The following is a 14,010-nucleotide window of genomic DNA, read 5'->3' as shown; positions in this document are numbered from 1 at the left end:
TAAAATATTATTAAAAGTGACGAAGACTTTAAGCGTGTGTGTGTGATTGGCGTCGGTAAAAAAAGAAAATCAATAATAATAAAAAAAAATAATAACAACCCAAATAAAGGACTAACCCACGGCAAGACCATGTCAACATATTATTAGGTTTTTCTCTATATATATTTAAACATTTATTTAGGTCTATAATTTAATTTTCTATACGGTTTCCATGCACATAATGGTCAATATCTTTGTTTAAGTTCGTAAATTGCAATTCAAATACACGGTAATGCAAATGTAGTTTCCGATTTTCCATGTTAATTACTACCGAACGATTTAATAGCTTATCTTCTTAATGGCTCCCTATATATATGAGCATTCGAAAGCATTATATTGTCCTAAAACATAACCACGAAACAAGCTAATTAAGAATATATATTATATAGTTCCTCAATTCCTTGAGAAAAGTTATATTTTTTATTCCCAAAAATTTCCTTTATTATCAAAATGAGCAGCAAAAAAAGTGTTCAAGGTTCTCTTTGTCCCACAAGGCCTCCACCATCTCCGAGTCCTTCAGGCTCCGGGGGTAATAAGCCGAAGGCACCAACCACCAAGACCATATTTTATCCCAACAAAAATTGATTTCTTCAAAGGTAAGTATTTTATGCATAATAGTTCATTAGTATCTTAGTTTCTTAACAATTGATCTCAAATTTAACTTTTGGAAATTTAATAAAAAAAAAAAAGAAAAATCTTTATCGAAAGGTTTTTACTTATCCTTTATATAAGACTTCAAAGACTAGCTTAGATTTCACTAGTTGAATTTTTTATAATAAGATACAAATACAAGTAGCTCAACCCTCAGTGCAAAAAATAAAATAAAATAAAAACAGTAATGTTAGATAACTAATTTTTTTCAACTAATATTAGTCAATTTTTTAAAATTATTTTATTTATTTTAAAGTCTAAATCCTGAATTATAAACTTTTGATCCTAAATTCTAAAAGGTATAAGAAACAAACTTTTTGTTAGCTAATATTAACTAATTTTAGGGTTTATGTTTATAGTTTAAGATTTACGATTAAATATTTATGATTTAGAGTATAAAATTTAAGATAAACAAAGTCATTTTAAAAATGTTGGCTAATATTGGCTAAAAGAAATTAGTTTTCTAGTGTTACTTAATCCTAAATCATAAACTTAAATATTAAAGTTGGCTAAAATTAACTAACCAAAAATTAGTTTTCTATGATTTCTCAAATAAAAAATAAAAACAATAAGTAAATATTTAGATATAATTAAAATTTTCCATACGACCATACCCAGTTTTAAGGATAAAAAAATTGGCATTAAATTGGCTTGTTATATTTTAATTAAGTTTCTTGCTTATTTAGTTTCGATTTTAATTTCATGAAGGTGTATGTAGAAGAGCCAAAACTGGAAGGAATGATAATGCATGGCGAACAGAAGAAACGAAAGAATAAGTTAGGATTTATTTGGTTTGTATTTTCAATTTTTATGTTTATTTTTATTTTTAATATTTTTGTTTTTAAAATTTTATGGAAAAAAAAGTAAAACCATAAAATAAAAATTATTGTTTTTACTTTTTTTTCCCTTCACAAATTCATATAAAAACAGAAAATATTAAAAATAAAATGAAAAATTAAAACACATACCAAACCTACTCTAATCTTGATAGCTAGCTAGTTCAAATGATTCTTTTTCTTTTCTTATTCTTGTTATTTTTTATATTTTTATTTTTAGAAAACATAGTGTTTGCTTCCCTTTGTTTTCTTTCTTGTATTTAGGTTTCTCGGGGGTACGGTTTACTTTAATTTCAAGAGTTGGGGGGCATATATACTAGTGGATAGTCATAATAATAAAATAAAATTAAATATATTTAGTGTATGTCATGATTTGTTTTCTTTTGGTGTGTGTTCTTTGTAATATAGTGAAATGTAAATTTTAGTGAAAAAGTTATTGTGACAGTTTAATTATATATGATGAGTTCAATATATTTATATTCTTTATATGATGGTGGTTATTAACAAGCAAAATTTTATTTGTTTATTAGATTTATTTTACACAAGTTTTAATTATATTCCCATAGTTATATATTAAACATGTTTTTGTAAGCGTTAAAAAATATTCACACTGGCGTATTTAATCCTAATCGTTCTAATTAATCACTTTATTTTTCATAGATCAAACACAAATAAACTCCTCAGTAAACAAATGAAAGGGATCTCTACGTCGCGGTAGAGAATTATTTTACCTCTCCCATCCTATATCTCAATCATAAAAGTTTAGATCTTTAAACATACAATAATTGCTAAATAAACACTTTTTTAGTTAACATATTAATTTTTACCTATTTTAATTTATTATTTTCAAGTTTCGATTAAAGTTTAATAAAAATAAAAAAAAAGATAATTAGATAAATAAATACAAAATTATAGGCAAATTTATCTATATACTTCTCCAAAAATAGCAATTTCAACTAATAATTTTTACTCCAACAGCAGTCACAATCTCCAGAGATCACTAGAACTCTGTAAAAAAATAAAAATTGAATTAGAGGTTAAATTCAAAGCGTCAAAAAATTGAAGCACTCAAAAATGATTAAAAAAAAAAACCTTAACTAATAAAAGAATTAAACCGATTAAATTTAAAAAAAAAAAAAAAAACTCATCACGAATACAATAGCGACGACAGAATGTTAATCAAAGTTACGAAAAGTGAAAAATCCTAGAGAAAAAATTCGATGGTTGAGATTGAGAGGATAAAGAGAGAAAGGGTGATTGCAATTGTGAAATGGGAGGTGAAGAGGGAAGGGCCATCGTTTTAAATTTGGCCACACCCTTTACAGACGTCTGAGAGATCGATAAAAATAAATATCAACATCAACAAAATATATCATTTATAATAAAAAAATACTATAATATTTAATAAGTATTAATATTATTGTATTTATATAAAATAATAAAAAATTTCAATAAATATTATAAATGATTGAAAAGTTTAGTTCTAATTCAATTATTGAAAATTTTAAGTCACTAAAAATTCGAAGAATATAATTATAAATTATTTTATATTTTTTATCTGTAGAATTATTTATTTATTATTTTATTAATAATAAAATTAAAGAATAATTATATTTATAAATTTTATTTTAATATAAATATTATTATTAAATTTTTATGTTAAATTTTTGGCGCCTCAAAAATTTTGTTTCAAGTTCCGCCACCGTAAGCAATGTTATAATAATGGAGAGTGTTAGGTAAACAATGACTAGCTTAAACAACATGAACAACTATCAATCAAATAAAAATACATTACATCTTAATTTAATGCTATTAATTAAAGTATAATAGTTTACTCTTTTAATCCTATTAATTCACATTATTCAAAAATATTATTAGTTACCTATAATTTTTCTATAATAATTAAATTAAAAATCTAAATAAATACTTAATTACATTTAGGCCATCGCTCCCTAGCTAGTTAATAACATTTATTTTTTTGAAATATTTAATGCGTTTAAGTTTATCAACGGCTCAGCAGTTGGTAATTAATAATTAAACTAATTTTTTAATATTATAATTTTACTTACGTTAGTTATTATCAAAAATTTTAATATTACTTATTTACCGAAAGCATGGCCATCGGTAACTCCTGACGTTGATAATATTATCAAAATTTGCTAATAGTTTGGCCGTCACTAAACTCGATCTTCAAAAGAAATATAATGTTGTTGATTTTAGCGATGCTTTTATGATTTATAGACGGCTTAATTATCAGTAATCTTCGTCTCTGCAGCGTCTGTCAATAATACAATTGATAATTGGTATATTTGTAACACCGATTGGTTATCAATACTTTCTTATTCTAATAAACTATTAGGTAGTGTTAGTTTTTAGAGAAATTGAAAAATTGTAATGAGACTTAGTATTATATTTAGTAATTTGAGACTAAAATTAAAATTTAAGTTTTAGAATATAAAATTTTAGTCTTTTTAATATTTTAAAAAATAAAAATAAATAAAAATAAAATTTCTAAAATTAAAGACTGAAGTTTTTTTTTATAAATATTCTTATGTAATTTTTTAAATTCTAAATCTATTTTTCAATTTATATAAATTTATCTTATACCAAACATAATATTTAAATATAATTCAATCTAATATATTTTATAATAAATATAATATAAATATTTAATTTAATTTTTTTCTCTCAATCTTTATTTCTGAATCTTAACCTCTCTTATAAACATATCTTTAGAACTTAAAGCTTTCAAAAATGTGTAGCATAATTAATAAAAATAATAAAAGATCACGGAAATATGAGCTGCATAATTTTTTTTTTTTTTTTTTGATAAAATATGAGCTGCATAATAGTCAAGGGAAAATGCTCAAATTATTAAATGGCTAAAAATAAAAGACCAATTATTTTATGACGTGAAAACAATATAAGGTTTTGGTCAACCATTTGACCACTAAGTATATTCATAGATGTGACATATATATCTGTTACTAATTTATTACTATAAGTTTGTTAAGGAAGTTTCTTTTCTCCAAAAGCAATTAAATTAAAATAAAAATATATTGTAGAATTTGTTAAATTTAATTAGCTCCTCTTAATGTTCATATGAATGTACTTTTAAGTATTTTTCTTAGAAGAACATTCATTTTTTCCAACAAAATTTATATTCAACAAAGTGAAACATAAAGAAAGCAGCGCAGTTTGAGTATTATTTAAAAATAATGAGATTCACAAATTAATTTAAGCTTTGAAGTGACATTATTGTCTCGTATTTTTTAGTATAGAAATACAAGGACCGAATAGTTTACCTTGATTATATTACGTCCACGAAAGAGTCATCAAAAACACATTAAATTTCCCCATAACTTCCATTCTTCCAAACATGGAGCTGCTCCCACCATTGACACTAAACAAACCGGAAAAATATTATACATCATAGGAATTTTATTGAATTTTGACTGGTAGAATAGTAAAGTATGCAATTAATTTTAATTTAGATAACTGATGAGTTATTTAGAGTTTAATTATCTAATTAATAAATATTCTTGATTTAATGATTTCTAATAAATTCGGGTAATTAATATTTTTCAAGTAATTTTTAATTTTTAGTAGTCTTCACCTTTCAATTAAAAGACGTTTATATATACTACTAAAAAAATTAATTTTAATGGTAATTTATTTTATTTTTAGCAAAAATAAAAATAATCGTTAATATATTTATTGACAATTAGATATTAGTTGTCTTATATTTTGTTATTAAAAAAGTTTAGTAATAATTATACAATTATAAATAAAAAAAATTTAATAGTTACAAAAAGTATATAATTATCATTATCACATATAGTAATAACAACATATATATAATTGACTTAAAAATATAAGTTCAATAAAATATATAATGACTATTATATTATTATTATTATTATTATTATTATTATTATTATTATTAAAAATTTAACATTAAAAATAATTTTTGGTGTAGTGATATTTACAAGAATGTTGATGCAATATAAGAGAATAATACCATTAATTAATTAATTATCTATCTACTAATAAAAGGGGATAGTACGTAGTCTTTCTTTTATATATATAAGAAATTATTAAAAGTGACGAAGACTTAAGCGTGTATGTGTGTGTGATTGGCATTGGTAAAAAAGAAAAACAATAATAAAAGAAATAACAACCCAAATAAGGGACTAACCTACGTCACGACCATGTCAACATGTTATTAGGTTTTTCTGTAAATATATCTTTAAACATTTATTTAGGTTTAATTTTCCTATACGGTTTCCATGCACATACATATGGTCAATCTTCGTTTGAGTTGTTCGTAAATTGCAATTAAAATACCTGGTAATGCAAATGTAGTTTCCATGTTAATTACTACCAAAATATTTGATGAGTTCTTCTTATCGCTTCATCAAATGGCTCCCTATATATATAAAGCATTATATTGTCCTAAAATATAACCACAAAACAAGCTAGGTATTTATAGTTCCTTAACAAAAGTTATATATATATATTTTTCTTTGTCAAAAATTTCCTCCTTTATCAAAATGGCCACCAAGATAAGTAGTATTCAAGATTCTCTTTGTCATACAAGGCCTCCACCGTCGTCTCCGAGCAGCAGTGTCTCAAGTCCTTCAGGCTCTGAGGGTAAAACCAAGGCACCAACTACCAAGGGCTCAACTTCTTCGGCCTCCGGGGATAGGCCGAAGGCACCAACACCCAAGAATATATTTTATCCCAAGAGTAATTGATTTCTTCAAAGGTAAGTATTTTATGTGTAATAATTAATAAGTAACTATTAATATTCACCGATGTAAAAATTTGTTACAAAAATATTTTTTATACATCAAAATCAGTTATTAAAATTAATTAGCAATATATTTATGTATAAATACATGTGTTGTTCAATTTATTTTTAATATATATTTATATTTTAACATATATTTTATATTAGTAACTGATTTTATTAGTATACACCTAATATTGTTAAATATGTTAAGATGATAAATATTGTAGTTTCTTAACTAATTAATTATCTCAAATTTAACTTTTGAAAATGAAAAGAAATCTTTGTCCAAAAATTTTTAGTTATCCTTTCCATGAGACTTTAAAGGCTAGATTAGATTTCACTAGTTGTACTTTTTATAATAAGATCAAAATACAAGTATTCCAATCCTCCTTACAAAAATAAAAAATTAAAAAAAGTGAATATTTAAGTATCATAATGTTAAAAAGACAAAAAAAAATCAAAATTTATCTTATTTAATAATCATTAATTGTTATAACATTTAATAATAAATTTTAAATAAGACAAGTTTTATCTATTTTTTGTTATCAAACATTTTTTATTTAGACATAACTAAAAATTTTCATACCCATATTTTAAGCGAAAAAATTGGCATTAAATTGGCTTAGCTTGTTATATTTTATTTAAGTTTCTTGCTTATTTGGTTTTGATTTTCATGAAGGTGTACGTAGAAGAGCCAAAATTGGAAGGAATAATGATGCTGTAAGGCGAAAGAAGAAATGGAAGAATAAATTAGGATTTGTTTGGTTTGTATTTTATCTTTTATTTTTAATATTTTTTGTTTTTAAAATTTTGTGGAGAAAAAGAGAAAATAAAAAATATAAAAAAATTATTGTTTTCTCTTTTCTTTATAAAATTATAAAAAAACAAAAATTATTAAAAAATAAAAATATAAAATAAAAGGACAAACTAAATGTAATGTTGATAGCTAGTTCAAAAAGGAGTCTTTTCTCTTTTCCTGCTCTTATTATTTTTTATTTTAAAAAAGAAAGTGTTTGCTTCCCTTTGTTTTCTTTCTTGTATTTAGGTTTTTCGGTGGTTTACTTTGAAGAGTTGGGAGCATATATATACTAGTGGATAATCATAATAATCAAACTACATATACTTAAATATGTCGTTGTTCATTTTCTTTTGGTGTGTGTTCTTTGCAATATATTGAAATTTAAGTTTTAGAGGAAAAGTTAATGTGACGGTTTATATGGTTGCCTTTTGTTTACACCGGGACCTGAAATAAAGATATAGAGATATAAAATTGTGTTTGACAGATAAAAATAAATAGAAATATTGTATATAGAGACATTGAATTAGTGTATTTTGTATTTATCTTAACAGAAAGGACATAGAGACACTAACAGAGATACAATTTATTTTTTATTTTTTTATTATTCTTGTTAATTTTTTATAATTATATTTTTTATTATTATATTTTTTCTCAAATTTTTTGAATGAAAAAATGTGAATAAATTAAACTTTTATAATTTGTGCTAGTTTATCACCAAATAAAATACAAGACTATAAAATTTTATATTTCTGTCTTTTGTGTCTTTCAATGTCTTGTCTTATCTTGTTTTCTGAAACAAACGCAGTTTATATGTGAGTTTGATATATTTATATAGTCTTTAAATAAAATAAAATTCATGTTGATGGTGGTTGTTGACAAGCTAAATTTCATTTGTTTATATTTATTTTTACTCAAGCTTTAATTATATTTTCATAGTATTAAAATAAAATAAAATAAAATATTAATCTAAAATATTAATTAATATTAGTAAAAACGTATTGGTTTGCTAATATTTTCGATTTGGATACGAAATATATATAACAATTAATTAATGTTAAATAAGGTAAGTTCTGATTTTTTTTTTTTTTTTTTGTCTATCTAGCATTATCCTATAACATGAACTTATTAATAGCGAAATTGGGGTAAGGTGAAATAAAATTTCATCAAGTATCAGTAGAAATCAAATAAGTACACTTGCCCTTTTCTGAAATGTTTAATTGCTATCCATCATTGATCACACGCAAACAGAATAACACATATTCAATCACATACATCGACAACTTTGGGTCTAAAAAGCAATATGTTATTTCAAAACCTTCATTTTATCACAAACAATTCTACGTTAAAAAATGTCATCAGGAACCATTAAACTAGCTATCACTTTATTGAAACAATGTTATAATAATAAGTTGTAAATAAATCAACAGAAAACCTGGTGAATTTATTTCAAACAATGATTTCGTCTCTTAAGAAGATCGGAATTTGTAGGAGACAAGTTATATACATACTTAAAATATTTGTCAAAAATTTCATGGGGATATCGCAGTTTGTCAAAAATAATGGAAAGTAGTTACATAGGCCAAAAGAATAAAACCTACACATTTATCTAATTAAAGACCAAGTAATATAATATTGGATCATTATTCTCTGATATAGTGATAAAAAGCTATCTAGCCATGGTAATATGCTACACTTTCTTAATTTAGACCATTTAATAAAATTTTACTATATGCAACTATTATTTATTCATGTACTAGGGAAATTTACCGTTTTAAAAAGAATTGTTTAATTTTTTTTTTTTTTTTGTGAACGTAATTGTGAGTCACATTTAAAGATTTAGAGTTCACAACAACCTAATTAAGTAGGAATAGAAAGAGAAGAATGAGAGAGAGGCTAAGCATGAATTAAGGGGGTAATATACGCTGAGCAAGGATTTCCCAAACTCCAAGATCTTAGACAAAACATGAATTTTCTTTCCTTTCTAAACCAACATTGTTCTTGTTCCTTTTTTTCCCAAACAATTCCAACAGCCATGCATACACATGTTTTTGTAGGCATGGGAATTCATCAAAGAAAATGGTTAGTTTAATTAGTTAGTTAAACAGATAAATGTGAAAATAAAAAGAAAGATAGAAAAAGAGAGAAAATAAAAATACATGGCAAGTTCATCAAATTCATCTATGGGTGGCAAGCTACCACCACAACAACAAGGAGTGAAATTCTCAAGGAGGACAGCGAGTGGAAGGGTTGTTAACCTCTCAAGAGACGACGAAATCGACGGCTCCGGCGAGTTCGGAGGCCAAAATGATTACATCAATTACACCGTTATGATGCCTCCGACGCCGGACAACCAACCCGGCACCTCGGATTCCAAGAACCCGGCCGGGGCCTCTAGGTTTGCCTCTGAGTCACAACAAGGAGGCATGAATGGGGGCGGCGGCGGCAACGACGGTGGTGGTGGAGGGTCTAAATTGGAAAGGAGGGTGTCTACTGTGTTGAACTCAACAAATAACAAGTCTATGTTGTTAAGGAGCCAAACTCAAGATTTTGATCATAACCGTTGGTTGTTTGAGACAAAAGGGACATATGGGATTGGGAATGCTTGTTGGCAAGAAGATCATAATTCTGTTGCTGATGATCAGAATTCAATCGGCATGTCAGATTTCTTGGACAAACCATGGAAACCACTTACTAGGAAAGTTAACATTTCAGGCGGTATAATTAGCCCTTACAGGTATATTAATTATCTTCCACTTTAATTTATTAATTAAAATAAAAATACAACTAATGTTTTAGCTAGTCAACATTTCTTTTTGAGTAACTATATAGTTTTGGGAGATTAGATGGTTCTATATCAACTATTATACTGTTATGGGAGAAAGTGATATTAATTTTCTTTGAAAGTTAAAAATCGTTAAATAATAATTTAATTAAATATATTAAATTATTTAATAATTTTTAACGATTAATTTTATATAAATATAATTATTGTAAATGTCTATCTTCTATTATATGTTAAGTATAATTAGGATATTTGAAAAGTTTAGTTACAACTAAAATAAGTCACCGAAAATATTTGATAACTAAAAAGATTAATAAAAAATAGTTTAAATTTGTCTTATTTAATATTTATTAATTGTTACAATAATTATAAATATTAAATAAAATAAATTTTTGTTATTTTTTTTCCTAGCATTATCGATAAGTCATCATATCAATTATAAATATAAAATATATATACTAAAAGGGTATAAAATAATATATATTCATATATAAATATATAATGACTGATTTTTACTATACATATAATATTTTTTTAATATATATTATATACAATTATATTATGTATATACAAAAAATTAATAAAATAAATACCAAAATTTAAATATATATTCAAAATGAGGTAAATAATATAATTTATATATAAATGTCTAATCAGTATTTTGAGTATGTTTATAACATTTTGTTTTACATACTATGTACCGAGTGTATTATACTTAGTAAAATGGTTTGATTTGAACAGATTGTTGGTGATATTCCGCATAGTTATTCTAGCATTCTTCTTATCATGGCGAATTAGGAATCCCAACTACGACGCAATGTGGTTGTGGGGAATGTCAATTGTGTGTGAGATTTGGTTTGCAATCTCATGGCTTCTTGATGTGCTTCCAAAAATGAACCCCATAAACAGAGCTGCAGACCTTGCTGCCTTGCACGACAAGTTTGAGCAGCCATCTCCTTCTAACCCTACTGGAAGATCAGACCTTCCTGGCATTGATGTTTTTGTTTCCACCGCTGACCCTGAAAAGGAGCCTCCTCTTGTCACTGCCAACACCATTCTTTCCATTCTTGGTGTTGAATATCCAATTGAGAAGGTCTCCTGCTATATTTCAGATGACGGCGGCGCCATACTCACTTTTGAAGCCATGGCCGAAGCTGTCAAATTTGCTGAGGTTTGTTTACATACTTTATGGAATTAACAAAAGAAATATGGTAGAGATATATCTTGTTAACTAAGAAAAAAGATATACGTAAAAATTTCACATAAATAGAAAAATTTCTTACCTACGAAAATGTGTTAGAAATATAATCATTTATGTATTTTTTTTTATCGACTTAAGTTTTAGTAGAAATAGTTTCGTGACAAAACAGAAAAAGGAAGGAAGCAATGGGAACTAAGTATTCAAACACAAATTTCTTTTGCAACAAGGCTAATGTATAGTATGCTATAAAAATTTCAATATTCTTGTGCAAAAACTTTCAAAGTTAATTTGTTAATGTGACTGGCAGTTATGGGTACCGTTTTGTCGAAAACACAATATTGAACCTAGAAATCCAGATGCTTACTTCAGCATAAAGAAAGACCCAACAAAGAACAAGAAACGTCCAGATTTTGTGAAGGACCGAAGGTGGATGAAGAGAGAGTATGATGAATTTAAGGTGAGAATCAATGGACTCCCAGAGGCAATAAAGAAAAGGAGCGAAATGTACAATGCTAGGGAGGAGAAGAAGGAGAGAGAGGAAATGAAGGCAAAAAATGGCGGAGTAGCAGGAACAGAAGATCAACCCCTGAACGTCCCAAAAGCTACATGGATGGCTGATGGCACTCACTGGCCTGGCACCTGGTACACCCCTTGTGCTGATCACTCCAAGGGTGATCATGCCGGAATCTTGCAGGTAATGAGTAAGGTCCCAGAACATGACCCAGTAATGGGATATGATGATGAGAAGACACTGGACTTCACTGGTGTGGACATAAGGATTCCAATGTTCGCATATGTATCGAGAGAGAAGCGCCCTGGTTTTGACCACAACAAGAAAGCAGGAGCCATGAACGCCATGGTTCGAGCTTCGGCTGTTTTGTCCAATGGCCCCTTCATACTCAACTTGGACTGTGACCACTACGTCTATAATTCTATTGTGCTTAGGGAAGGAATGTGTTACATGATGGACCGTGGTGGCGATCGTGTATGTTACATACAATTTCCTCAACGATTTGAAGGGATTGATCCCTCTGATCGTTATGCTAATCACAACACAGTCTTCTTTGATGGTAAGTTATTCATTTCATTTCAACCTCTCTTCTAGAGTTCTATATATATAAAACCATGTGCTCATCAACAATGAACATTTTGATTAGGAAATATGCGAGCATTGGATGGACTCCAAGGTCCAATGTACGTGGGGACAGGTTGCATGTTTCGAAGGTATGCACTGTACGGATTTGAACCACCAAGATTCATGGAGCACACTGGACTATTTGGTCGGGTAAAAACCAAGGTGAACCGGAACCCCAATCAAGCAAAACTGAATCTAGAAGACGACGACACACAACCCCTAAATGAAAACAATTCAGAATCTAGTGGGGTGCCACAAAAGTTCGGAAACTCGAGCATTTTCACAGATACAATACCCATAGCAGAGTTCCAAGCAAGGCCACTTGCTGATCACAAATCCGTCAAGAATGGAAGGCCACCGGGAGAACTGCTTAAGCCTCGTCCACCCATGGACGCACCAACAGTGGCCGAGGCTATAGCAGTGATCTCGTGCTGGTACGAGGATAAGACAGAATGGGGAGACAGGGTTGGTTGGATTTATGGTTCTGTTACAGAGGATGTTGTCACCGGCTATAGGATGCATAACCGTGGCTGGAGGTCTATCTATTGCATCACAAAAAGAGACGCTTTTCGCGGCACTGCGCCTATAAATCTAACAGACCGTCTCCACCAGGTGTTGAGATGGGCCACAGGATCCGTTGAAATCTTCTTCTCTAAAAACAATGCCTTCTTCGCCACCCGGCGTCTCAAATTCTTACAGCGAATCGCCTATCTCAATGTCGGAATCTACCCCTTCACCTCCATATTTTTAGTTGTCTACTGCTTCTTACCAGCACTGTCCCTTTTCTCGGGACAATTCATAGTCCAAGGTTTGGATGTAACTTTTCTCTTCTACCTTCTTTCCATCACCGTCTGCCTCATATTGATCTCCCTCTTGGAAGTGAAATGGTCCGGCATTGCGCTCGAGGAGTGGTGGCGAAACGAGCAGTTTTGGGTGATTGGAGGAACAAGCTCTCACCTTGTTGCTGTGCTTCAAGGGTTGCTAAAGGTGATAGCAGGGGTGGAGATACATTTCACATTAACATCTAAGTCAGCAGGGGAAGATGAAGAGGACGTATATGCTGATCTTTACTTAGTGAAATGGACTAGTCTCTTTATAATGCCACTAACTATTATCATCATCAATCTTATTGCTGTGATAATGGGGATTTTGAGGACCGTTTATAGTGTGATACCACAATGGAATAAGCTATTTGGGGGATTGTTCTTTAGCTTTTGGGTGCTTTCTCATATGTACCCTTTTGCTAAAGGATTGATGGGTAGGAAAGGAAAAGTTCCCACTATTGTTTATGTCTGGTCAGGCTTGCTTTCCATCACAATTGCATTGCTTTGGATTTCACTTGATCCTCCAGGTGGTACCAAACAGGAGGGATAAGCCTATCATGAGTTTTGTTGTTCATCATTCATGGTTCATGAAGCATGCATGTGCACATATATACTCATCAAAATTTTCCGACATTTCAATTGTTTTAGCCATTAACGTCAACTATGTATATATTTTATGATTGAAATCAATAGCTAACATTATTGAAAGGAAAAGTATGGGAGCCAATATAATTGATGTATAGTATGTACCATGAGAATATTTTTGTAATTAAAATTAAATAATAATTAAATTAATTAATTATTATTTATTTTTAATTTTAAATTTAACCCAAATAAATATTTATTGTACACAGTGTACAATACTCCATTCCATTGGTGGGATTCATAATTAAAATACTAATACTTCTGAAATGCTTCCTATACTACAAGACGACTAATGCTGAGTTG

The 14,010-nt window shown here is 28.4% G+C and overlaps 1 protein-coding gene and 2 long non-coding RNA genes across 3 annotated transcripts; all 3 read left to right on the top strand.

Annotated features, from left to right (window-relative positions):
* Positions 1-270: 270 nt before the first annotated feature.
* LOC140178275 (uncharacterized) lies at positions 271-2,012 on the top strand. The gene is made up of 2 exons (XR_011870818.1): positions 271-635; positions 1,399-2,012. It is a non-coding gene; the product is annotated as an uncharacterized lncRNA (long non-coding RNA).
* Positions 2,013-5,990: 3,978 nt separating this feature from the next.
* On the top strand, positions 5,991-7,467 carry LOC112740326 (uncharacterized). Its single transcript, XR_003171090.3, has 2 exons — positions 5,991-6,294; positions 7,001-7,467. It is a non-coding gene; the product is annotated as an uncharacterized lncRNA (long non-coding RNA).
* Positions 7,468-9,126: 1,659 nt separating this feature from the next.
* On the top strand, positions 9,127-13,743 carry LOC112741831 (cellulose synthase-like protein D1). Its single transcript, XM_025790958.3, has 4 exons — positions 9,127-9,854; positions 10,644-11,073; positions 11,411-12,173; positions 12,261-13,743. The coding sequence occupies exons 1-4, from the start codon at positions 9,277-9,279 to the stop codon at positions 13,610-13,612; spliced, it is 3,123 nt and encodes a 1,040-aa protein (XP_025646743.1). The 5' UTR covers positions 9,127-9,276; the 3' UTR covers positions 13,613-13,743.
* The last annotated feature ends 267 nt before the right edge of the window (positions 13,744-14,010 follow it).

Source organism: Arachis hypogaea, chromosome 14 (assembly GCF_003086295.3).
Source record: "Arachis hypogaea cultivar Tifrunner chromosome 14, arahy.Tifrunner.gnm2.J5K5, whole genome shotgun sequence".
Lineage (NCBI taxonomy): Eukaryota > Viridiplantae > Streptophyta > Magnoliopsida > Fabales > Fabaceae > Arachis > Arachis hypogaea.
Note: the sequence above shows the minus strand (reverse complement) of the source record. Positions and strands in the feature narration are given on the sequence as shown.

Excerpts from the sequence above, each read along its gene's own strand:
- LOC112741831 (XM_025790958.3), top strand. The coding sequence starts at position 9,277 with ATGGCAAGTTCATCAAATTCATCTATGGGTGGCAAGCTACCACCACAA. Across the intron at positions 11,074-11,410 it reads AAGCTGTCAAATTTGCTGAG|TTATGGGTACCGTTTTGTCG; the intron begins GTTTGTTTACAT and ends TGTGACTGGCAG. Across the intron at positions 12,174-12,260 it reads CAACACAGTCTTCTTTGATG|GAAATATGCGAGCATTGGAT; the intron begins GTAAGTTATTCA and ends CATTTTGATTAG.